The sequence below is a fragment of the Trypanosoma cruzi genome, genomic scaffold (assembly GCF_000209065.1).
Source record: "Trypanosoma cruzi strain CL Brener 1047053516651 genomic scaffold, whole genome shotgun sequence".
In the NCBI taxonomy this organism is placed as follows: Eukaryota; Euglenozoa; class Kinetoplastea; order Trypanosomatida; family Trypanosomatidae; genus Trypanosoma; species Trypanosoma cruzi.
This window is the reverse complement of record NW_001849468.1, coordinates 133,675-158,612: the sequence shown is the minus strand read 5'-3', so window position 1 is coordinate 158,612 and position 24,938 is coordinate 133,675. Positions and strand designations below refer to the sequence as shown.

The 24,938-nt window shown below is 49.0% G+C and overlaps 6 protein-coding genes and 4 pseudogenes across 6 annotated transcripts, besides 13 other annotated features; all 10 read right to left on the bottom strand.

The window, feature by feature from the left end:
* Tc00.1047053506595.149 (retrotransposon hot spot (RHS) protein, putative) lies at positions 1-2,465 on the bottom strand (the record flags this gene model as incomplete). The annotated part of the gene is made up of 1 exon (XM_810085.1): positions 1-2,465. A coding segment is annotated over one exon (2,465 nt), but the record flags the coding sequence as incomplete, so codon positions are not given.
* Positions 1-2,792: a sequence feature (heterozygous, non-Esmeraldo-like haplotype).
* Positions 471-548: a sequence feature (GA-rich).
* Positions 2,793-24,938: part of a sequence feature (areas not merged during assembly with more than two copies in the genome that could not be assigned to a particular haplotype) that runs on past the window's edge.
* On the bottom strand, positions 2,886-3,671 carry Tc00.1047053506595.140 (uncharacterized protein; the record flags this gene model as incomplete). The annotated part of the gene is made up of 1 exon (XM_810083.1): positions 2,886-3,671. One exon carries the CDS (start codon positions 3,669-3,671, stop codon positions 2,886-2,888), a length of 786 nt encoding a protein of 261 aa, XP_815176.1.
* Positions 3,988-4,008: a sequence feature (AT_rich).
* Positions 4,373-4,396: a sequence feature (AT_rich).
* On the bottom strand, positions 4,460-6,631 carry Tc00.1047053506595.120 (annotated as a pseudogene).
* On the bottom strand, positions 7,511-9,652 carry Tc00.1047053506595.110 (AGP2beta-2, putative; the record flags this gene model as incomplete). Its single annotated transcript, XM_810082.1, has 1 exon — positions 7,511-9,652. One exon carries the CDS (start codon positions 9,650-9,652, stop codon positions 7,511-7,513), a length of 2,142 nt encoding a protein of 713 aa, XP_815175.1.
* Positions 9,727-9,779: a sequence feature (T-rich).
* On the bottom strand, positions 9,828-10,505 carry Tc00.1047053506595.104 (ribosomal P protein AGP2beta-1, putative; the record flags this gene model as incomplete). The annotated part of the gene is made up of 1 exon (XM_810084.1): positions 9,828-10,505. One exon carries the CDS (start codon positions 10,503-10,505, stop codon positions 9,828-9,830), a length of 678 nt encoding a protein of 225 aa, XP_815177.1.
* Positions 10,538-10,970: a mobile genetic element.
* Positions 10,792-10,813: a sequence feature (AT_rich).
* Positions 11,140-11,463, bottom strand: Tc00.1047053506595.100 (60S acidic ribosomal protein P2, putative; the record flags this gene model as incomplete). The annotated part of the gene is made up of 1 exon (XM_810081.1): positions 11,140-11,463. The coding sequence occupies one exon, from the start codon at positions 11,461-11,463 to the stop codon at positions 11,140-11,142; it is 324 nt and encodes a 107-aa protein (XP_815174.1).
* Positions 11,186-11,256: a microsatellite.
* Positions 11,488-11,921: a mobile genetic element.
* Positions 11,742-11,763: a sequence feature (AT_rich).
* Positions 12,073-14,385, bottom strand: Tc00.1047053506595.90 (annotated as a pseudogene).
* Positions 17,439-17,472: a microsatellite.
* Positions 17,758-17,778: a sequence feature (AT_rich).
* Positions 18,237-20,246, bottom strand: Tc00.1047053506595.70 (annotated as a pseudogene).
* Positions 21,684-22,301, bottom strand: Tc00.1047053506595.65 (uncharacterized protein; the record flags this gene model as incomplete). The annotated part of the gene is made up of 1 exon (XM_810087.1): positions 21,684-22,301. One exon carries the CDS (start codon positions 22,299-22,301, stop codon positions 21,684-21,686), a length of 618 nt encoding a protein of 205 aa, XP_815180.1.
* On the bottom strand, positions 23,028-24,053 carry Tc00.1047053506595.60 (annotated as a pseudogene).

Genomic DNA, 24,938 nt, shown 5'->3' with positions numbered 1-24,938 from the left:
GGTAAGACATAATCCCATATACTCAATACAAGAAAAATAAAATCGGACTGCTTCATTTCACTTTCCATCTTGGACAATGTTTTACTTTCGAGGTAGGGAGATATCAGCAAATTCAAAGACGATTCAATTTTGTCTTTTTGTCGTACTCGGACAACCTTCACAAGCTTGTGAGACACATGATGGCCGTTGCACGACTTGCCAGTTCCAATACCAGCGTAATACTGTAACATCGAAGCGGTGATATTATTCACAGCGAATTTACACGCCGTAACGCGAGACTTACATTCATTTCCATTAAAGATGAAGCGGAGAATCGGCCCTACTTTATTCATGCGCTTCTTCACCTTTTCCCAGTAGTCCGCTTCTTCCTCCGATTCTTCCTCCGATTCTTCCTCCGATTCTTCCTCCGATTCTTCCTCCGATTCTTCCTCCGATTCTTCCTCCGATTCTTCCTCCGATTCTTCCTCCGATTCTTCCTCCGCTTCTTCCTCCGCTTCTTCCTCCGCTTCTTCCTCCGCTTCTTCCGCTTCTTCTTCCTCTTCTTCCTCAACCTGCCCATTGTGCTCCTTCCAAATGCACATTGCCCTCACATCGCTCTCGTCAGGGCAATCAATTATGATTCGTTCCGCTCCCATTTGCATTGCCCACCATTCGTAGTTTTTTATGTTCGGTGATGTCACAACAATCATGCCCCATCCCTCGCAAGGCAAACCAGTAGACGGTTGACGACCCTTCATTGCCACGTCGTAGATAATATACCCTTTCACACCACGCCCAGACAACCCGTCCAAAATATCCACGATACTATACGCCTCACCGTATTTTTTCACGGTTTGGGCGGTCTTGTCAAAAAGAAATTTTCGATCCGCAATAACGTACGCAACCATTTGGAGTTGCTCCACATCGTAGTGCAGCAGCTGGTAAAGGAGGTAAGAGCCGACATTCATCGACTTCCCAATCCCGGGCGTCCCAATCAACACACGCGGATGACACGAAGGTTTGTTCTTACCGTGTCTGCTGAACAATTTGGTTAGATCCTTTTTCACGATCCGCCACACTCGCTCCACCTCAGAGTTCAAATAGCAGTCAGGAAGAATTCCACTCTCCCCCCGTTTCCACGAGTACGGCCATCCCCTGTCCGAGGTAAGCACTATCAGTCTGGGACGCTCTACACCTGGTTGCAACACACCGTCTTTCTTTTCGAAAGTGCCGCCAACTGCCCTGTACGTCCATGACTGCGGTGGTTCCCCCTCCTTTACCTTCATTACCGTCCCCTCTTCACCAGGAACTTCCACGACATGATGCCACCTCGCATTGTACACAGACTCGTAGAATCCCTCCAGGTATATCGGTGCAATCGTCGTCGTCGGGTTCCTCGCCACATGAAGGGCTGCATCCAGTGATTGTTTAGTGCTGTTGCTAACACTTGTTTTTGCCCTCGCAGTAGCTAATGACCATCCAAGTAGACTGTCCACACCATTCTCGTGAAGCCTGCGTACAGCTTCTTCCAAACCCATTTCCTCCCGATACAGTGCCTCTCCAAACTCAGATAATAACCTTTTTTTCTGTACTTCGACCAATACTCTCGCATCAGGGATATACCTCGTGGGATCACTGAAAAAATCCCTCAGTAAGACATTCCGATTGGCGTGCAAAATGCCTCTGCCTTCCATTTCCATCGTAAGAAAATCATTCAGCTTTATGTCCATGAAGCGAACTCTTCCTTTAAACAGTACATCTTTGATCCTGGTAGTTAGGGTAAGTTCTACTTGTTCCTCCCGCCTTGCCCTTTCTCCTGCCTCCCGCCTTTCTTCTCTCAGTACCTGAGTGAGAACTCCGTTTAGTCTTTCACATACACGTAGAGTGAGCGTATCCTTTCCTTCATAGTCCCTCCATTGCTCGAGAAAGTGCACACCCTCGTGATTAAGCTTATAAATAGCCTCCAATAGAATTTTCCTTTTCTCCAGCTCTCTGTATGACGGCAATGCCTTTATTGTGTGTAATAACCTTTTCTTTTTGATAAACGTCTCGGGATTCTGAACAAACGCCTCCATAGCGACGCTCCCATTTCTTTCCACAACCCACTCCTTGCCCAAGTAGCTCCGAATGAATTCATTCAGCTTCATGTTGCTCCTGTTAGTGCTTCCCTCCAGCAGGATGTCCTCTACGGTGCTTCTCATGGTCCACATTAATTGCCGCGCCTCCTCCACTCTTATTTGTGTCGCAGCGGGTTGATCCGTGACACCCTCAGACTCCGGCCTCGCTCTCCTCTGACGATCTCCCTGCGGCACGGCAGACGCTCGACTCGTGGCATTGCCACCTTGCACTCTATTGCGCTTTGGAGGCATTGTTTCTCCTTGTTTTCTTGGTTGGATTGAGTTAAAGCTGAATAATAACCAACAAACAAGAAAGAAATAAAAAAGAAAATAGTCACATAAATGACTCGCAGCCAAAACAAGAGTCATCCACACGGTGTGACGGCACTGTACTCGATGCACAGGTACCACCACAACGACGGCGAGTGGGTGCCATCCACCCAGAACAGTGTTGGTGGCTGCCAACAATAACAACGTGGTGCGCACGGAGGGTTCGTCCACGCATCCCTCACGCTACGGTCCCACACCCGTGTGGCACCGCCGTCACCGCACACACTCTGCAAGAGGACGTGCGGGCATACCGCCACGGACACACGAAAACGCACACACAAAAGTGGGAGGAGTATTCGGTGCACAAGCAGCCACACGCAAGAACCCCAAAATCACACACGCCACAACAGCGATGCATCATGGTAAACTCTTCGCAGAGGGAAAATATATGTATATATTTTTTATCAAAAATTTCTGCAATTCGCACAGTACAAAAGAACCATGACACTGCCTTCAATATTACATTCGCCGTTTACATCCCCAATGCGTAGCACCACAGATATTGCCCCTCCATGGTGAAAACGGCTGCCTCATTTTGTTGTGGTGCCATCGCGCAGCCATCCACCTGGGTGGGAAAAAGAGTAAAAACAGGCGTCCTTCCACATGGAGGGAAGAGGGACTCCACTGCGGTGTCCTATTTGACGCAAACACTCCGCGGCCAGTGCCCGGTGTCGTGTGCGGAGTCCGCGAGGGGGTTGTGGGCACGCCGCTGTGCCACACGGAGTGACCCCTCGGAACGCAACAGCTGAAGTGTCCCCTCCGGTCGCACTCGTGGCGGTGGCGGCATCCGCTGCCTCGCTGCGTGCTGCTGGCGTCGACTACGACGCTGCATAGTGAGAGGGTGCCCGACAGGAGCGGTGCTGGGCTGGGTGGGCAATCCCCTCCGCGGCGAGATACCCAGCGCGACTCCTGACCGCTGCGCTCACGCAATTCCCCCCACTCCTCTCCCTCCATCCGGCAATCGCACAGCCGCCAGCACATTGTCCCCGAAACAACACACACGTAAAAGCGTGGCAGCATATTTCCCAAGAGAACAGAGTGACGATCACACGCTGCGGCCATCGTGCCGACAGGTCCGGCGCAAACGCACCCACACCACGCAGACACAAAAAGAGATCTGACACTCCGTGCCACGTCATCGTGCGTGATGGTGCGGCATTTCAGAGCAATACCGCCACACGCCGTGCAGCATTTCCACAGAAGATGAGAGCCACGGCGCACTCTCGGCGCATCTTTCTTTTTCATTTCCGCAAAATGCAGCAGTTGCCAGCACCGAGTGTACGAGAAGCATCAAGCTGCACTGCAACATGTACGTCGTGCGGTTGTGTGTCTGCAGACACGCAAATAAAAAGAGCCACGCACGTGAAGAAACAAAAAAAAACCGCAGCGGAGTTACAGGACAGACAAAGAGAAAAGAAAGAAGACAGCCAAAGCTCAAGATGGCACGGCAGCCCAACCTACAGCAACCCAAAATACGCTTGCAGAAACAAAAAATAAAAACTTTTAAAAGAAAAAATAAAACGCAAAAAACAGTCCCCTTGAAGAGGTTTTTCACGCTCACAAAAAATAATAATAATAATAACACGGTGAAGCGGAAAAACAAAAAACACGTGTATATTCTTCCTGCAGAAGTAAAGATATATTTGCGTCAGCCGTTCAACCTCCTGGTGTCCACACAACACCCACATTTCATTGAAACATTCAGTGTGTTGCTGCACATCTTAAATCCCTTCTTCACCGCACCATCGTCGTGGAGCTCAATGCCGACTGCACGTGTCATCGGCCGACGGAAACATTAAAGACATCCCGCCAATCTCAAAATATTCCACTATAAAAAAAACAAGCATATAAAATAAAGCAAAAACAAATACCTCGCGGTGCGGTCCCGGGAGGGAGAGCACGCTTTTAAATAATAATTGCACAGGCGGAAAAGGGATATTCAAACCAAAAATAAAATATATAAAATAAAAGGTATATCCAAGCAAAACGTCAATTATTCCAGAGGGTGCGTCGAGAGGTACATATTGCACCCACTAGAGGCAGGGGTCCCGCCGCGTTACGCCCCGTAGAGGGCCGCACAGTCCCAGCAGCAGCAGCAGCACCCGCAACACGCCCCCACGCACGGAGCCTTCGCTCTTCTTGACCGTTTTTAGTTCACCGACACTCAGTGGGCGGTTGTACAGAAAGACTTTCGTCACTGTCACATCGCTGCTGTTGATGCCTCCCTCGTCGCCCCCAATGTAGAAGAATGAGACTTCAGCCCCCGCGTCTCAGGTGTTCGTATCGTCTCTGGGCTCCCCACAATCACGCCATTCACGTACACACATCCCCTGTGGCCGTCCGGCAGCATGAGCACCACTTGGTATTTTTTCCCCGGCTCCCAAGTGCTTCCCGATGCTGTTTTTATTCCGTAAAACACTGTCTCCCACCCACTGTCCGCGTTGTGCGACAGCCCAATTAAGCTCGTGCTGACGGGTGCATCCAGACCCGCGCCCGGTAGAGGAGTGCCCAACTTCGGAAAATTTTGAATCATCACCCTCGCCACAATAGTGAAATCACAGCTTACAAAGGTATGCGGCCCATTATGCTCCCGGCTGCTCACGAGCCATACTGCCCCGGACCCAAGGCCCCGTGAATTTGAGCCCATCTTTGGCCTTCATTGCATTCCTCGTCACAATTGCATTCACGCAAAGGTAATCGTCGATCCACGTGTCACCACCGGAAGATGCGTTGGAAAGGAAACCAACCAGACCCGCCGTGGGTGTGAACGACTCAGAGAAAGAGGAATCCAGCTGTGCCCAACTCTTCAAGACGTAATTGATCATCTGTAGCCCCTCTCAGTAATACAAGTGAAATGGTGTTGCTTGCTTTAATAATCCCATCCTGCAAAATGTGCAACGCACCATCCGAGTACAGCAGGGCGTGGAAAAGATCCAAGTTATTATCCATGGCAACCGGTCCAACAGAAAACGAGCGGTTGTTGTCCGTGACCCAAAGATGGAACACATTTTCCCTTTTTCTCCCCCGAGAAGTACCCTTTCCAAGTGTACAGCATCACCTTCACTCCCTCAATGTTCGCGGTGATAGGGGCTTCCACACGCAAGACTCCTTCCGGATAGTCTTCCGATTTTGACTTGGTCCACACGCCTGGAAGTTTCCCGGCTGCCGTCGTCCACGTTGTCCCCATGTCACGCGACTCGTACACCCTCTGGTCGTTCTCGCAGTCAACAATCATGAGAAGTGATCCCTCCCACTCGGTGATGCGGGGGTCAGTGCAGTTCGCAGGAGAAATGCCCTCTGGGAACACCCAGGTATTGCCGTTGTCCGTGGAATAAGTGATTCTGGAGAAGGATCGATTTTCCCCATTCCTCGCCCTCAGGGTAAACACAAGTGTGCCACCCTCCATCACAATGCCTGAACTAATACCACCCCAAAATCCGACAGGTTGCTTTTAATCCTTTGGGGAATCTGCCGTGAAGGTGACTTGGGTTCAGCCCAGTCGATCAATGTACTTTGCACGCCGTCATTGGAGTGCGTGGCATCACCCTCAACAAGTTGAATATCCCAGCCAACCGTATTCTAGCGACCATCATTTTTTTCACATATTGTAGCTCCCCACAAGTAGAAGCACTTTATTGTCCTTTGCAATCGCTGTGGGGTTGCACGCAACACCAAAAAGATCCTCTTCACTCACTGTACTAAACAGCGTGCGTACCCTCCATTTATCCTTGTTGTTCTCGGCGGCAATTAGCGGCCACGTCTCCGCGACGTTGATGTACCCCGCCACAATATCAGAGGGACGCACATTCAATCTATAGTGTGAACCTTTATACTCGGCGTGACCTTCAGCAAATGCAATCGTCACTCCACCAGCACGGACAAGAGAAGGCGCAGCAAATGAATCCCTCATTCCACTTTTGCCAGAACCACTTTTTTGGTACCACTTGCGTCTTCATCGGCACATAGATGTCAACCGGTTGTGGCATTCGCACGTCCCCTGACTGCTGCCTTTCCGCGTTAGCAGATCCAAATCCACAGCACAACATCACGATGAGGAACAGTACCGCGGAAGTAAACACATGCCGGGACATGTTGGGCCTCTGCCGCTCACTCTCTCTTCCTTTCCTCCTCCTTCCGCTGGATCCGGTCACGCGGCGACGGTTGTGTGTGCGGGGTGCCTTCACTGCAGCAACACGTGAGAGCATATAAATATGTGTGTGTGGGCGGTGTGTGTGCTGTTGTTGGTCCTTTCACAGCCTTCCAACTTCACAGTAGCGTTTATCGCTTGTCTTCCTTCTTTCCTCGTGTGTGTGTTAAAGAAGTGGAGAGAAGAGGAAATATGTCGAGAAATGAAGTGAAACTAAATAAAGCAGGGCATTGCAAAACAATAAGCAGCGTAGCATTCTACACTGAGTCATGCAATCATCGTTGCCACTGCAGCAGTTATTCCAGTCATTCACCATCACCCAAATGTAGCGTGTCTGCAGATACAGGAACAAGTATAATGATGTACACACATGGCGAAAGACTTTTTCCCACCAAAAAAAAAAAAAAACATCATTTACCCGGCAATCAAAAGACAATGAGAAGAAGCAAAGCCTCAAGTGTTAAAAACAAATAAAAACAGCATCCTTCAAAACCCCCTTATGAAAAAGGCTAATAAAAAGTATATAAACACATACACACAAGCTGCTGGAGTTCTTATGGTTAACCTTCCCTAGTCTTCGCAATAATTATTTCTTCTTTAAAATGCTTTTCCTCATTTGTTTCCCTAATTTGCGAACGGAGAAATTCATTTTCTCAAGATGTTCCACCTATTCCTCCAAAGTAAATACAGCCCATGAGAACCACAAGAACGTTGTCAAGAATATTTTATTTTGTGAGTACGTACAGGCGCAGGATTCAAAAGCTGCGTCATTTACCCACCTCATGAAACACTGTATAGTCCAAAATGACATCACCTTTCAACAAAACAAAACCTCCCCGCCCAGCGCCTAACCCCTCTTCTTTTTTTATTTATTTAATCGTTTCTTTGCTTCAAATGAAAATGCGGTATTTTTGTCATTTTACGCCATGCATGGCCCTTATTTGAAAGAGGACTTTATCTCTTGAGCCAACAGCGGCAGAACAAGAATGGGGTCAGAAAGGCTATGCCTCGTTCCATTAAACCCAGTTGCGGGAAACACCTCCTCAGCTGAGAGAACCCGTGCAGCATCATCCTTGTCGCCGTTCAAAACCTCAACCAGAGTCCAAGAGCCCCTCTCAGCTTTAGGTGTCCCTCTACATCCCCTTTCTGTAAACTCCACCAGAATAGAATAAAAAGAAAACGCAACAGTGTCGCTTGTATTGCTAGATAAACATGGTGAAATCATCGTTCGGGACTTTTTACCATTCGAATTGTTGGCATCTACAAACGAAGGAAGAAACCTCTCCAGATACAAGCGATATTCATGATTTTTAAGCAAACCCTGGGGCAATAGAACAAAGTCACAATACACGACCAGCGACATTAGAATTGGAGAGACCACGGAAAGCAAAAAATGTCCCTTTGCCCAAGAAATGAGGAGTTTCAAGGCCTTAAAAGCAATATGAAACGCACTGCCATCAGGAAGACAATCTATTTTGTGCATGTACTCAATAATAACTGTTACCACACGATCAAAAACCATCGTGATAATTTCCCCAAGAATTATTCTGTAGAGTGGAGGAGCGTTACGAATATCAGCTAATTCCTTCTGTTCCGTCTGAGAAAGTAAGGTTGTCAAGAGTGAATGGAGATGTGAGCAAAGTATGGCCGTTGCTGCAACCAATCCCTCTTCCATTGAAATGCAACCTCTTCCTGAAAATGGAAAAAGAGTCACAAAATTGTCACACAAACCTTGAATTTGGTGAATACAAAGCAAAGCGAGTGTGCTGGCACAGTAATCCAAACCAGCAAACCAAAACATGTCTGTTGCAACAGGAACACTCAAATCTCTCGCAAGATCCTGTATGATGGCTTCTCCTCGTGTTGTAAACGTATCGACATCCAAATCCCTGAGATCTGCAATTCTTATAGACATCCCTTTAACATCACACGGATTAAATTGATGTCTTGTGTACAGGATGGATCCGTAAATAACGTGTGTTAAAAGGATAAGCCAGTTGCCAATGTGTCGCGTCTCTCGACACACTTCAACAACAACATGAGCCAGGAAACTAACAACAAAGCGACCCAGGGTTTCTCCATCCTGATTTAAATAAAAATCAAGAGCTAATTGAGCTCCATTCGAAGCATCTCTCGCTGTTTGAGACTCCCTACCAATGTCTCCACACCACCTTACAGCATCACAAATCTGCCTAATGACCCCATGAACGGGGTCTTCAAAAGCAATATTCCTCTTCCAAGACGGCTTAAGAGTGGATAAATCCTTACCCTTCAAAATAGCCGCATCTGAGCCCCGTGCAAAAGCAAGATTCTTAAAGTTTTCCTTGCTGATTGTATTTGACACGCCCCCCGTCCTTCGATGCATGGGTGCAACTAACGGGTGTAAAGATGTATCCGGGGCTGGAGCGCACTTGTCAAAATTTCTTTTATTGAGTTCTTTGTCCACCTGAGTTTCTTTCGTCTCAGAATGGATGTCCTCGCTCCTTTGCTCGCTTGCAGTCCCTGTCAAACTATCAATGACACTTAAGTAATCGTCAACCACAAATGAAGTGGTTGAATGATTAATATGTTCCTCAGAGGGATCGTGGGGTCCAAACAAGGACGCGGTGCTCGGCTCGCGCATGTAGGAGCTAGAGGATGCATTGGAAGCAGTTTGAACATCTTGTTGCCGGATATAAAGACTTTCTTTTACACCCCTCAGTCTTAAATGAACCTCTGTTAACCCGTCCCGTTCACGGATAATCACCCTTCTCTCCGGAAAAGTTTCTTCAACAATGTTCTTGCTCAAGTCGTAGGACAAACTTGTCACAAAATGGGAGCGCAACTCTTCAATGCGAACCTTGAGTGGCTTCTTCTTGTACTTCCAATCGTTCTGTCGTTGCAGCGTTGACGTAAAGATGCGAGACAAGTTCACGTGAAGCTTTCCTCCATCGTCTGCAATGAGCGGAGGCGACGACGCGTGAATCTTGTCTCCCCGTTTAACGTGAAGTAAATAAGTCTTTCCCGCCACACATCCGGCTACCATATCGATCGATAAAAAAAAAACTATGCGCACATCTCGCGTAAACTTACTCTGCATGGTAAAGAAAAACTAACAAATGAAAAATTATATATAGAAAGAGAGGGGGGAAAAAAGAGTTGTTACCAATATATAGAAGAGAAGACCAAAAAAAAAAAGAGAGAGAGAGAGAAAAATAAAAATAAAACTTGTTGTTCTTGTTGTGTTTTGTTTGTTTGTGCTTCTTCGTGCTTGCTCACCACTTCGGAGTCGTCCCCCTTGTCTTAATGTACTCTTCGGACCTCTGACGTCCAAGTTCCTGCCTGAGCGATGCGGTCTCTTCCGCACTTCGAAGCACTCCCATCTCCTCCATTTCGGCTCGTCCCTTCCTAGCAGTGCTCCAACGCTGCAGGATGGCATCATCTATTGATCCACCACTAAGTACCTTTTTATGAAGCTCGGTTGGCTCACCATCACCACCTTCCTCACTTTTTTTCAAGCCACTTTTCGGGTCAACATCCTCAAATGCCACCTTACTAGGCTTGTGCGCGAGTGAAAAAAGAACTCTTGAGAACTCCGAAACAGCGTTCTCGCACCTAGACATCTGCTGAACCGTGGGCAATCCATCTAAGGAAGTCCTTCGTGCTACCTCCTTATATCCCAAAGCCTCAAAAAGTTCGATATCCTTCGAGGCAGGGCAAACAGATGAAACTCGATGGCAGTAACGTTCGCAAAGTTCGCAGTCCTCTTGTCGACGTTGTTTGGCAACCGCCGCAAACTGATTTTCCCATCCTTTTGGTGCGCGGCTTTGATTGTCCAGAACTCTCGCGGTCCTTTCCAAAAAAAAGCTCGAACAATCCGCGCACAGTGCAACTAACGACGAGAGCGTCAGCTGGCTTGTATCGTACTTGTCTCTACGTGTCTGAAGGGTCATAAGAGCAAAACTTAAAAGGGAAAAAAAAAGAGAATAATCTTCCGGGCAGCTGGCCGGATCCTGAAATTATCTATGGAAACCAAACAAGTTAGGAAAAAAGGTTCTTTAGTTAATTGCTTCAATGTTTTATTCTCATTCAATATATAGAATTCTGTGGACCATTAGCATGGTCCTTTGTCCTCAGTTAGGATTTGAAATATTATTACTTACGAAGTGGCAGACTTTGGGGTCCTCCAACCACAAGACCCCGCCGCGTGGTGGGAATCAAGGGGGTGGGTGGGATGGCAAAATAAAATTAAAAATATTATCCGGCCTCTATCGGTTCCCGCCCCTACAAAGTCGCGTTCTTCCCAAAAGATTCATACGGTAGAAAGTATCATAAAGAATGCATTCATTTATCAGGATATACACATACATTAATTAAGTTAGCCAGCTCTCCCGTGATCATTCTTTTCACAAGCTCCTAAAAAAAAGGCCAACCCAATGGCGTACCCTTTTTTGCCATGCGTTTGAGTGCAGCAGTTACTGATCCTACTTTTATTTACTCTCTCGCATTTTATTCACAGGACTCCGGCGCCTCTTCATGGAAAACAGAGAAACAAAATCAAAAATAAAATAAAATAAGCATTTGTCTTTAGTCAAAAAGACCAAATCCCATGTCATCGTCCTCCTCCTCTTCCGCAGCTGCAGCAGGCGCGGCGGCACCACTAGAGGCGGCGGCAGCGGCAGTGGGTGCAGAAGCGGTGGCAGCATTGGGACGTGTAACCCCTCCTACAAGCTTCGATTTGCCTTCAGTGCATACCGTATCAAGGTCCTTGCCTGCAAACTCGGCAAAAAGTGCATCCACGCGAGAAGGATCGACAGGAACGCCGGCAGCCTTCAATACGGCCTCAACTGCAGACTTTGAGGGGGTCCCCCCTGAGAGGCCAACAAGAGCATAAGCGGCAAGGTACTTCATCTGACAAGACAACTTATAAAGCAGAATAATCCTCCGGGCAGCTGGCCGGATCCTGAAATTATCTATGGAAACCAAACAAGTTAGGAAAAAAGGTTCTTTAGTTAATTGCCTCAATGTTTTATTCTCATTCAATATATAGAATTCTGTGGACCATTAGCATGGTCCTTTGTCCTCAGTTGGGATTTGAAATATTATTACTTACGAAGTGGCAGACTTTGGGGTCCTCCAACCACAAGACCCCGCCGCGTGGTGGGAATCAAGGGGGTGGGTGGGATGGCAAAATAAAATTAAAAATATTATCTGGCCTCTATCGGCTCCCGCCCCTACAAAGTCGCGTTCTTCCCAAAAAGATTCATACGGTAGAAAGTATCATAAAGAATGCATTCATTTATCAGGATATACACATACATTAATTAAGTTAGCCAGCTCTCCCACGATCATTCTTTTCACAAGCTCCTAAGAAAAAAAAGAAAAGACATCATAAAAGAAGTTGGAAAAGAAAAAAGGTAAAAACAATTTCATACAACAATAATAAGTGAATAAAACAACAAAGAGAAAGTATTATAATAACAATCATAATAATTTCGCTTTCGTGCGTGAAAATGTTTCTTAGTGAATCCGCTGCATATTTTGAAGAAACTCTTTAACCGCCTCTCGTGTTAGGGGCAAGGTAGGCAATCCGCTTTCAGAGAATAGGGCATTTACGTCACCTATGGTCTTGCACTCATCCAAGCAAGCATCACTCCTTTCAGCAAAACTATTGTCTAAATCGTTGTGCTCAAAAAATTCTCCTAGAGTGGAATTCATTGAAAAATAGCAGCTTTTAATGCGACTTTCGGCCTCGCGTAGTATTCGCTGTTGAATAGTTTGTGAAAAAGTTAAAAAGGACTCAATCAAATCTCCACTACAAACACACCTGGACAGATAGCGTTTTCGACGCTTGTCAAAAACCCCTGATGACACGACGTTCGCATTCTCAAACGAGGCATTGCGACTATAGCCTCGTTCCTGCCCTGCACGAAGAACCTCTCGATACGTGACATGCTCGAACCCTCCCAAAGCTGGAACTACTGATGAGACAGCAACCTCCAGAGCCTTTAAGAGAAGATATGTTTCGTTGGACACAGGGGTTATCGTACCAAAAGCACCATGGGAGATTCCAAAAACGACTTGGGGGCCGCAAATCCCAGGAATAAGTGTAGTTGGAATAGGAACAGCAATATTTGTAACAGAACACGGGGCAAAACTGCCTAGTTGCATTGCTGTCACCATGTCTCCCAAATGATACTGTGCGCTTGTTTCGAGTTTACCGCTTGACACCGTAGCCGATGTTGCGTTTGAGGCACTCGGCAAAGTCGATGCACCACGAGAGAGAGAAAAAAAATTGTAGTAATCATCCCCAAAACAAATATTGTAGATGTTACCCAATTGAAACACAGCACCATCCATAACTCCCCGCGGCTCGGAGTCACGGGCAACTATCTCGAGACTGCCCTGAAAAGTATCCACCTGAATAAAAAAGCAACTATGGCGGGCGTCAAAGGCCACCATGTAAGATGCGTCCCCTTGAAATATAGGCAACACACGTGTTACAATGGTACCGATACAAATCGTTTCCTCGGCCACAAAAACAGAGTCCGCAGCATTCCAACTATACAACGCTATACAACCATTTATTCCAAGGGCTATTCGACCAACATAGTTTGGAACAATACAACAACATTGAAGTGCCCCTTCAACATCTTTGCTACCAATTTGGCGTAGTTGTGGTCGTTCTGATATTAATTTTCCTTGTTCGACAGAATACCATATGAATCGACTTGACCGTGGCAACTGTTCATCCGGAAACGCAAAGGTGGTACCCAAAAGTATCGCCTTTTCTTTATCCGCCTCATTACCGTTGGGGGATTCGTTAGACCCTCCAAGAAAAACAGTCTCAAAAAAAACACATCGTTCTTTTTCCAAGAGTTCAATTGAGAAGAGTTCATTTTGTGGAACCCATGAATTCGCCAACTCATGCCCCATCAATAAAAGGATCTGATCCTTTTCACTTCGGCGAACAGAGATCACAAAGACGTTTCACCACGCGATGTATTTCACTCGAGTCACAGTGGCTTTCAGGCCCAGAAAACATGAGTTTAACTTCTTAAGATCCACAATATTTCCAAACGCAAGAGAATTTTCACTCTGAGAAAGAAATATATATTTAGATGAAATGTGGGAACCTTCAATTATAGCGCACGCCGCAACATCATTGAAATCAATTCCAGTAAGTTGAAAGCCCGTATCGCAAAGAATGATGATGAGAGGTACTTCCCCAAGGCAAAGAACTGCATTATGGCTTTCCAAATTAAATAATTGCACAGGCTGCAACCTAATAAGTGTTTCCTGAGCAGCACTTCCCATCAACACTGCTTCCAAAGAAATATCCGCAATATACCCATTCAGTAATCCAACAACAAGTCGTGGGGTATGAAGGTGTGACAAAATACACATGGAACACGAGGTTGACGAACAAAAAATGCGACCCTTCAATAAAATCTCTCCATCCTGAACCTCATACAAACAAACGGCACCGGAGTTCCATTCTCCAATTACAAAACCCCGCGAAGATGAAATTAACAAACATGAAACTTCGTTATCCAGCTCAAGTGACGCCCTTGTATGGTGGGTATTGAGATCCACAACGGATACAAATCTTGAGCTTGAGAACACAAGTAATCTCAAATTGGCATCCGCACTTGCATGCTGAATGCCAAATTCATTTTTACAGATAATATATGCTCCTTTACCACCCTTCACAAAGTTTACTCCAACTGAAGTCACCTGTACAAATGTGTTTCGCTCAGAAACATACACAAGTGATAATGTCACTTTCGATTTGTCAAAAGGAGACTCGGAAAGCTCCCTAATAGTAGTCATGGTGGGCGTAGTCTGAAACTGATATACTCCACTATATGCAATCTGTAAATATCTTTCAGCACCTTATATTCCTGTAGGAGTAAAATTTTGCCTAGAAGCTGAGCATCTTTTACGTGAGCACCGAGATCAAAAAATATATCTCATCGGCAAATTGCATCCAACAACAGTTTCACTGGGATTAATGTACCTCCGAACAAAATCATTCAGCCCCATGCTGGTGATGCGATCCTTTCCCTCCAGCAGTAAATCCTCCACCCGACTGTCAAGGGACCACTTCGTTTGCTGCCTTTTCCCCACTCCTCTGCGAGTCGCATCGGGTTGATCCGTCTCAGTATGGAAGTCCGACCTCGCTCTCTTCGGACGATCTCCCTGCGGCACAGTGGGCGCTTGACTCTCCAGGCATTGTTTCTCCTTGTTTTATTAGTTGGATTGAGTTAAAACTAAACCAATGGCCACCAAACAAAAAAGGGAAATGAGAAAAAAATACAATAGGCACAGTCGTGGCTCGAAGCCACAACAAGAGACTCCCCCACACAGTGTGACGGCACAGCGTGCGATGCACACCACATGCACGAGGAATACCACAACGACGGCGGGTGGATTTCATCCACCCAGCACAGTGTTTTAAAGCGCAAACAATAAAAACAACGTGGTGCGCACGGAGGATTCGCCCACGCATACCGTTCGCCACGGCCCCGCACCCCTGTGGCACCGCCGTCACCGCACGCACTTTTCAAGATGAAATGCGCGCAATAAACCCTGACAGAAATACACAAAAGTGGGAAGAGAATTCGGTGCAGCAACGGCAACATGCAAGAACCCCAAATCGTAAACTCCACAACGGCGATGCATCACGGCAATCCCTCCACACAGAAAAGAGTGCAATTACATGCTTTATGGAAAATATCTGCGGTGTGTATGGCAAAAGAGTGCCGTGACGCTGCCTTTCATATTGCATTCGCCATTCATGTATCACTTGGAAGCACGCAGCCACCACTCCTCCGTTCCGCTCCCCGTGCTGCTCGTGTCGCTCCACTGGAGGAAGTTGTCACCGCACATCCCCATCACCGTGCATTGCGGAATACAAATCAACCACACGGCATGAGTGCGGTGCCGCCCCGCCAATAAATCCCAGGAAATACCCCGCTGCCTCGTGTGGCACGGACGGCAGTGTCATTATGCCTGCGGAAGGCTTTTTTTTCAAACAAGAACGCGGCCCCACCACACGCCCGTAAAAACGTTTGGTCCGTCGCACGCAAAGGAGCTGAGCGGGAGAAAAGCAGGACAGGCAACACCGGCAGCCATGAGCAGCCCGCACACGCCAACACACCGCTGCCCCGCATATCACCAAAAATAAAAATACAAAGAAACATGTCACATCCCAACTGCAAATCGCGGGTGCGGTTGCCGCACACACTCCCACCTCCTGGGCGTGTGCGGCCCCTCGCTGCTCGGCGCTCCAAGTGGGATCACCAAAAGCACCAATTCGGGAACATTCGACCACCGCCACAGCAGTCACGCTCCCCACTTCTCACAAAGGCAAAGGCTTGCAGTGGCGCAGCGGACGGCGGCACGCACAGTCGCAGAGTAATGGACTGCCGCGGGAATCACGCAACGGCGATGCGCCCCTCCTTTGGGAAGCCCAACAAAAAATACATGTGTCGCGCAGTCCCCGTGAGCAACACACATTGAACCGTATTCAGCTCCACTACTGTGGCCATCCGCACACACAGCATGAGTGCGACAACGCAGTCCAGGAAGCACGGAATAATAGCACGCATCCCTCCCATAAAGGTCAGGCGACGTCCGTGCTGCCTTCAACAATAATTCCACCCCACATCGCCCCTCTGCATATCCGCAGCAAAAAGGCCCACACGGTGTACACTACATTACAATTTCCTAGAGAACAAGCCGGATCATCAGAGTACTGCACTCTCCTCAATGTTGAGTAGAAGCTCTCTGATCCTTGTCGCCGCCAGCCCGCGGTATTATGAAGGGGCATTGCGTTCTCGGCATATCTCTCCATTTCCCTCGCCGTCGCGACGCCGCAAATGAAGTGACGTCCTACAAGTGGTTTCGACCGGTCTGAAGAACGTGACGTGTCAGACGCGCTGAAACTGTGTGCGTGTGCGTTATTACGGGCGAGCGACACAATGCTCTCGCACATCCGTGTATTCCGATCCTGCGCAACACCATATTTGGCGGTGCTGAAAACGTTAGACACCGAACACGCACAAATCGCACAATGAATGCCCCTGGAAAAAATAATAATAACGTCAACACAGACACAGTAACCGAACAAATTAACAAAAAAAATCCAACCTCTGCGCGTCCTCCCGCAAGAAGGTGAAGACACACACACTTGTTCCCTTTAGTTTCACTCCAACTGCTCGGAATTGATGGGTCTATAGTAGGAAACACGCCGCTCTTCCCTCGCTCCCTGTCACGAGGCATGGACGCTGCGAGAGGTTGCCAAGATGAGCCTCACGTGTGTGGAGGACCCCAATGCTCGGGCAGGTCGACAGCCACCCGCACTCACCCCCCACTCACAAAAGGGCAAGGACAAGGAGAAGAGAAGCCCGCCGCACAGTGCATTCAAGAAGGCACACGCAGAAGCACCGCCATCCACATCGTACCGCAAAACAGCAATGCGAACAGCACACACCCACAGCCGCAACAAGAGGAGCGAGGCGCATCCAAGTTCACCACAGTCCTTTACTTACCTCTTCCCCGAAGGAATAGCGTTACGCCTCACAGCAGGTCGTGGTGGGTGGCGTCCCACACTCACAGTGAGGCACGGCGCACAACATCCGCTCCCCTCCGAACGCACTCATCAGGGCGCCCAGTCACCCTCGCACAATCGCAATGGGGGAACACAAACGATCGTCGTCGCGGACCATCGATGCTTCTAGCAGAAAAGAAAAAGTGATGAGGAAGTGTCAACTGCACCGCTAGCAGTGGGACACCCAATGGGACACAAAGACACATAGTAGCATTCAACACAGCAAATTGCCAAATACAGAAAAACAAGAAAAAAGGCGTAGTTTCAGCAGAAATAAATAAATAAATAAATAATAAAGAAAAAAAAAGAAATCACCTCGGTGGAATTTCATTTCTTATATCCCTCAGCGCAGCAGGAATTGTGCATCTCCATATGTTTCTTACAGAGGAGAAAAAAAAGATCGCAGTGTTCCACGTGTCCACACGAAATCCCTCACATTTCATGAGGCACTCGGCCTCTTCCTCCACCCCTCGTTTTGTACAGTCCGCGGGACTGCACAGCAATGAGGCCGGCACCGCGTGCGGTGAAACAAAAGCAAATAAAACAGGGGGAAGCACGTCACTCATGAGTGTGTGCAGCTAGCGACAAACAAAAAATAAATTAAAAAAATAGTAAAAAGACAGAGGTTCTGACCCCTCCAACAAGGCACCAGCAGCACATTATATCCAGAGGAGAAAACAAAAGGGATTTAAAAAGTCCTCAACGGAGTGCATTGAGTCTTCCTGAGGAGCTGCACACCCTTTTCCACGGGGAGTCGCGGCTCCACTCCCACCGTTTCACACAGCTGGGAGCTGCAATGCCCAGAGCCCCAGAAGGAGAAGCAACAAGATCCGAGACACACACACACACGCACCGTGCCGTAGCCACTAAAGCCCTTCTCCAAAAAAGTGTTGTTTGTGAGCTGAGAGGCGTTTCCATCGTTGGAGCCACTGCCAGTTCCCGCTGGATCATCCGGCCCTTCAAGCATTTTCCCTGAAAGAGACTCTGGAAGAGCAAGGTTGCTGGCACCAACTTTTGCGGCTTCTTCCCGGGTCAATATGCGGTTGTACAGAAAGACACTCGTCACTGTCACATACTTGTTTTGGCTCCCGGTGTCGCTTGCACTGCTCTCATCCCCTCCAATGTAAAGGTGTGAATTCGTGCGTGGCCCCTTTCCCGATGATGATGTCGTTTCAGCATCCCACACACACTCACCATTGATCTATACGAAGGCCTTGTTGCCGGTCCTGCAGCGTGAGCATAACTCGTTATTGTTTGTTCAACTCCCAAAGGCCGGTGTGTTTGTTTGCGTTGAGCATCACCAACTCCTTTCATGGCTGTGCGACAGCCAAAAGTGCACAGTACAGTCTGCTCCCTTCGCGCCAATCAAATAGATACTCTTGACGCCTGCATTTGTCTCGCGAATAGCCACCGTCGCCACAAGAGCGAAGTCGTAATTCACGAAGCCACAGTGATTATTATCCTCCCAACGGTTCACGGGGCAATGTTGCCCTGCGAATTGAAGCCCACTTGTGACATTATTTTCATTCGTCACCGTTGCAATCACGCAACGGCAATCGTCGATCCACGTGTTGGAAGTGCCTGCGTTGGAAAGATATCCAACCAGACCCACCGTACTTACGGGCGACGCGAAGAAGGAAGCGTTCACGTCCGCCCAATTACGGAGGATGGAAGTGATCATCTGCAGCTCCTCCATCAGGGGAGGCAGGAAACAGGCTGCTTTTCTCTTCATTGTGCCTCGCTCCCACAAGGTACAACGCACCATCCGAGTACAGCAGGGCGTTGGCAATCAGCTTATTCACAGCAGCGTCCATGTAAGCCGGTCCAACACAAAACACGCGGTTGCTGTCAGTCACCCAAACGTAGAGCGCATGGGCCTCACTCTCCCACCACGGGGAGCTCACTTCCCAAGCCTACAGCATGACGCTCTTTCCTCCAACGGTCGCAGTGACAATGGCTCCCACACGCAAGCTCATGCCCCAACGAACCGATTGTGAATTGGCCCATACGCCTGCAATTGCCCCGGGTACTTCCACCCACATTGTCCCCTTGTCACGTGACTCGTGCACTCTGCAGTACCGGCTCCCATAGCAATGGGTAGTCACGAGAAGTTGTCCCTGCTCCCACTCGGCAATGAGAAGGTCAATGCAGTCCGCAGGAAGAATGCCCTTGAAAGCACTCAGCTTCTGCCGCCGTCCGTCGAACAGATGATCATGGAGAAATCGTCTTTTTCGTCATTATACGCAATCACGGGGACACAAGCGTGCCATTCAAAGCACCTGAGCCACAAAAAACCTTCAATCCATTCGCACCGCGTTCGTGAGTCTCGGGAATGATCTGTGATCACAGCAATTTGGGTTCACACCAGTGGATCAGCTCGCTCCGTCTGCCGTCATTGGGCTGCGTGAATTCACCCACAACCAGTTGAACATCACGGTCCCTCAACGCCCAATTGAACCCACCATTCGTACCAAACATTTGCTAGCTTCCTTCAAGGAGAAACGCCCTATTGCCGCTCTCAATTGCCGTGGGATTGGACGCGGAGCCTACACCACCCTTTATATTCGCTGTGCTCAACGAGATGTGTGTATTCCGGCCATTATTAAACCCACCAAAAAAAAGACGAATTCCACGCAAAAAAGATGGAGCCCGACACAATATCCGCATGAGAAAGCCCAATCGGTGCCCCATCCCTATCATTAAGCGTCGTGTAACCCCCATCAAAGAAAACCGTCAGTCTACAAACACCCACAAGAGCGAGCGATCCAAACGAATCCCTCCTCCCACCTGCATCAGTCCCACCCTTCGGTTCCAAATGCGTTCATCCCGGAACAAAAATAAAGGCCACCCACGGCAACCGCGCAATCACTTAATTCTCCCCCGTCGATGCGGCCGCAGCTCCACAGGTGGCTCAGCACATCACGACGAGGAGGAGCAGCACCGTGGAATCAAACACACGCCGGGACATGTTGGGCCTCTGCGGCTCACTCTCTCTTCCTTCCCTCCTCCTTCCGCTGGATCCGGTCATGCGGCGACGGTAGTCTGTGCGGGGTGCCTTCACAGCAACACGTGAGAGCATATAAACATGTGTGTGTGGGCGGTGTGTGTGCTGTTGGTCCTTTCAGTGCCTTCGAATTTCACAGTAGCAATTAGCGCTTGGTATTAACTTCCTAGCGTGTCTGTCCAAGAATTGGAGAAGGCAGCAACAGCGGTAATAAATCAGACACGTCAGCGAGGAGCAGAGCACATCACTCACGCAAAGTGCGGGAAAAAAGAAAATCCGGAAGGAACAGCATGGAAAAACATCGCACACACAAAAAAAAAACAATAACAGCACGGCAAGTCACAGAAGAAGCCAACACACACACACACATGCAAGCGGAATTTCATCATTCGGCAACGCCATTCAAGTTCCTGCCAAAACAGTCCGCAAGTAATAGTGATCGGTCACACGCTCCCGGTGGACTGCCGCGGCAAGGACGCGGTCACAAACGAAAATATGTGCACAAACGTGGGCGGCACCAATTCACAGCACGGTCACACGACACACGCTCTCTCGGTCCATCCCACGTCCCGCCTCAAAAGGCCGCGGCAAGCACCAATCAACAAAATAATGAGGCGGCGGAAACAACTTCCCTGCAAGCCATTCAGGGCTCCACAGCAACACTACCACCAACAGGAGCGTGCATCCCTCTGCTTGCAGCAGTGCAGGCCTCTTTGCTCCCGGCCTCTCGGGCGTTGAACACTGCCCGACCATCTCGCGCTCACAAAACAAGCCTCACGCCGATGCCATTCATTTTCTCCGCGAATGGCGTTGCCGCGCTGAATCATGTGCAAATAATCCACAACACAACACCCAAAGTTTCTTTCCATTGCCACAATAAAAAAAAATGCTTTGAAAAGTCAACACAAATACCAATTCGCCCTAGTCACTGCGCATTGCCCCGCACAGGATCGTTGTTACTCGCCCGCCGCTCCCCTCTCATCCCATTCCTGCCTGCCAGGACGTACAACACAGTCGCAATCCCTCCCAAGAAAGACTTTGCCACATGCTGGCACAGCCCACACTTTCTCTCTGCATCTCGGTCTCCCGCCCACAGGAGGGCAAACAGGGAGATTGCGTGCATGTGCGTGTGGATGGCGATGTAAAAAACTCATGGAAATTCAAAGAAATACGGCACGCAGAGCAACCCCACCCACGGATTGGAGGTTCACTCGTACACCGCAGCAGGAAAAGAAAACGTCCTCTCGTTGCTTTTCTGAGAGGCCGATTCATTATCATCACGCCGCCTCAACAGCGTGTACCGGCGAGCGGAGGAGATGATTGCTCAATCGCACCTCGCGTCGGAGGCGCTCATAACGTCTCCCTGTGGCCACGTGCCGTCAGCAACAAGCCGCATGGCAGAACGCAACAAAATTCACCCACTCGCCAATAAAATAAATAAACATGCATCTCACCGCCATAAAAAGGACATCAACAACCATTTCACGGCAGACACCAAATGTCAGGGGTTAACTAACAAAAACAAAAACGCGGATGGTCTCCCACAATACATTCCAGCAAAAGATCGTCTCTCAGTCCTGAAAATAACCACCGTAAAGTCACAGAAGCCGCCTCATCGCGCCAAAAATCGGGTGATGCCCCTCCTCGCAATGCTCTGCTGTCCGCAGACACCGCCCTCTGTGGTGTTCCGGCAAAAGCGAAAGAAGAAACGTTCACAAACCAACAGCAAGAGAAACCTCCACCCGCAACGTGTGCACCACCGTGGAGCATCGCTTCTATCCCCGCAAGTAAAAGAGGCGCCGTCACACCATCCGCAAGGATCGCCACAGACACGCCAAATTGCGACGTACGCAACACGCTCCACCGTGACCATCGTTTTCCCGATAGGGCAGCCCACTTCCGTCCACCGTGTCTGCCAAGCAGGACACACCAAGCCTGTCGCTGCAACGCAAGAGAGATCCAGAAATACGCAACGGATCCCGTCGCAGTCGTTGGATCAGCCGCCGTGTTGAGGTTTGGGAGGGGCGGATGGAGGAATAAAAACAAAACGTGCAAATGTCCCCGCGGACTCCCGCATTCCGCGCAGTCCCAATGGCCAGAGGGTCCTCTGGGGACGTCTGGGAAACGCATCCGCCACACTCTCACGCACCGTCACTCACGGCTCCCCAATCGAGTCCAGCGGGCCTCGCGAAGCACACGGCGCGCCTCAGTGGCGTGGTAAGCAGCCTTCTCGGAGAAAAGGACGCGTGGCAACGGTTCCCCTCCCCGCTTCACTTTTCTTTCTTTTCTCCTCCTGTTTTGGTGGCATGTCACAGAAGGGGAGCGTACTTCATGTCCCCGAGCCCTTCTCTCGGTGCACGCACAAAAACAGAGAGGGAAATAATAAACGAGTGAGTCAGGTGGCACGGAAAAATAAATGTGCGGGAGACAAACAAAACAACAGAACAAACAAAGAGCCCGACAGATATGCACGCAGCATATCCAGCGGAAACGGGTGTCACCTTCAGTGGGTAAATTAGTGGCCAATTGCGGTGTCGATCGCCCACGAAAAGAAACAGCGTTGTGCTCACAATATTTTTGACTTGTTTTCTGCTTTCCTCCCATTTTATTTCTCCCTCATCCATCATCTTCATTTTTCCTGCTTGCTACTTCCCTCTCCTGCCTTCGGCAACACTGCCAAGTTTGGACGCTGCGCCCTCTCCTCCCCTGTCATGTCAAATATATGTTTTTGCGCTCTTTAAAATCCACGGCGTACTCGCTTAAATATTAATCGTGTAAATAACCAAACAGAGGTGTAAATTTTTAAAAATTAAAGCAAAACAAAATAAGAAAGCAAAACTTGTGTTTGTTGCCGAATCATCTTCCTTTAGTCCTCACAGGGTACAAAAGCCTCCTGTCGTAGTCAACCCTTGGAACTCTTCTGATCTCATCATGCCCGTAGGCCCGAATGCGCTGTATGCGTGCCTCATCCTTCACCCAAACGTCTGCGGGGACCATGCCGTTATATGGCTCCTTGTACCCGCCACTGCACGCCCGTGGACGGTTCCACTTCATCATGGCATATGGTTGGTTCGTCATCAAAGACTTGACGCGACGGTACCAGAGAGCGTCCGGCAGCTCCATTTTATTAGAGAAACGAATATTCGAGCTTCCGCGATGCAGAAGTTTGCCGTATAAGGCATTCCGCTCCTGAAATCCAAGCAAACGGAGACGCAAGCTGTAGTCGACATCCTCCACTCAATCTGGGTAGAATTTCTCGTCAAAATATCCCACCGTGCCGATCGCCAGGCGTGTCAAAATAACAGACGCAAAACAACTGCTTTTGTAATACGCGCAGAAGTGCCCGTAATGCTTCGAAAACGCCTTTTCACGCTCCTTCACAGAAGCATAACGGATGCGGTCAGGCAGCAGCGCAGACGTCGACAATCGGCTATCGTTCACCGTGGAGCGCAGCACCCTCAAGCCCCGTCGCAAAACAGGACTGTACTCGCTCGGCTCATTCGCCACTTCCGCCGCCAACTCATCCATGCGAGCGGCATCATGCCTCGTCATTTCATGCACATCGCGTAGAAGGTTGGGAAGGAGATCGGGTGAAAACTTTACGTCGCTGTTTGTCACAAAAACAAAAGGCACTTCCTCGCGCGGCAGCAAGAGTGCAAGTCGTGACCCAATGTTCACGGCAGCGCTGTACCCGATGTTTTCCGGGTGACGACTCACAACCAGGCGTCCGGACCACCCATAGACCCTCCCGAGTTCCTGCAGGCACAACGACAGCATCGCCTCCCGCCCGTTCTGCACCAAAACCAACAGCCGGATGGGCACACTGATGTTGCACATCCTCCTCCGAAATTCCATCAGATGGAGCATCAGCGGGACCACCATCAAAGGGATAACGTCCGTCCCGTTATTATTTCCCCCAGCTGCCGTGTCGTTGGATCCACCAGAAGCCTTTCCCCGACGCAGTGGATATAGTCCGCCCTGGTCGGATCAGCACCAAACCATACGTGGGATCGTCACGAAGTATGAACTCCACTCAAAAAAAAAACATCAACATGGACAAAAAATAAAATTAGAAGAAAGATAAAGCATCCTTTCCAAAAAAGGCTCGTGGTCTCGGTTTTTTAAACGCGTGTAACTCCGCGCATATCCCGTTGGAGGCAAATCCAAGGGAGTATCTCCTTAAAAAAAGCAAAAGAAGTAAAAAAGAAAAAGAAGGTGCGCAGGAATGGCACCGTGTCAATGTGTAAAAAAAAAAGATTCCTTCCAGCGCAATGGCCACGCATGGATAACGTCCTTGGCCTTCCGTCCGCACAAAAAGGCTCGAGCGCCCCAATAAAGCCCTCCATGCGGGAAGGCTATCAGAGACACCGCAAACCGCACCAGGTACAAAAAGAAAAAATAATCAAATAAATGAATCGATAATGAAGCCCAACGCCTCAGCGTGTCTTCTGCAGCTCCATTCGTCATCAGAAAATATTTAGAAAGCGACAATGCGGTAAAAGGGAGGGACCGAACGGAAGCACAAGCCCACCATCAAAGGTGATGGGTTTTCCAAAACCGCGCCCCAACACAGCAAGAGTTCTTAAACTAAAAAAGAAAAAAAAACCTCATGGGTAAGAACGAGAGGAAAATTAGCCGACCGTCCACCCGGAGGGAAGAGGGACTCCACCGCGGTGTCCTCCACGACGCAAACACTCCGCGTCCACTGCCCGGTGTCGTGTGCGGACTCCGCGAGGGGGTTGTGGGCACGCCACTGTGCCACACGGT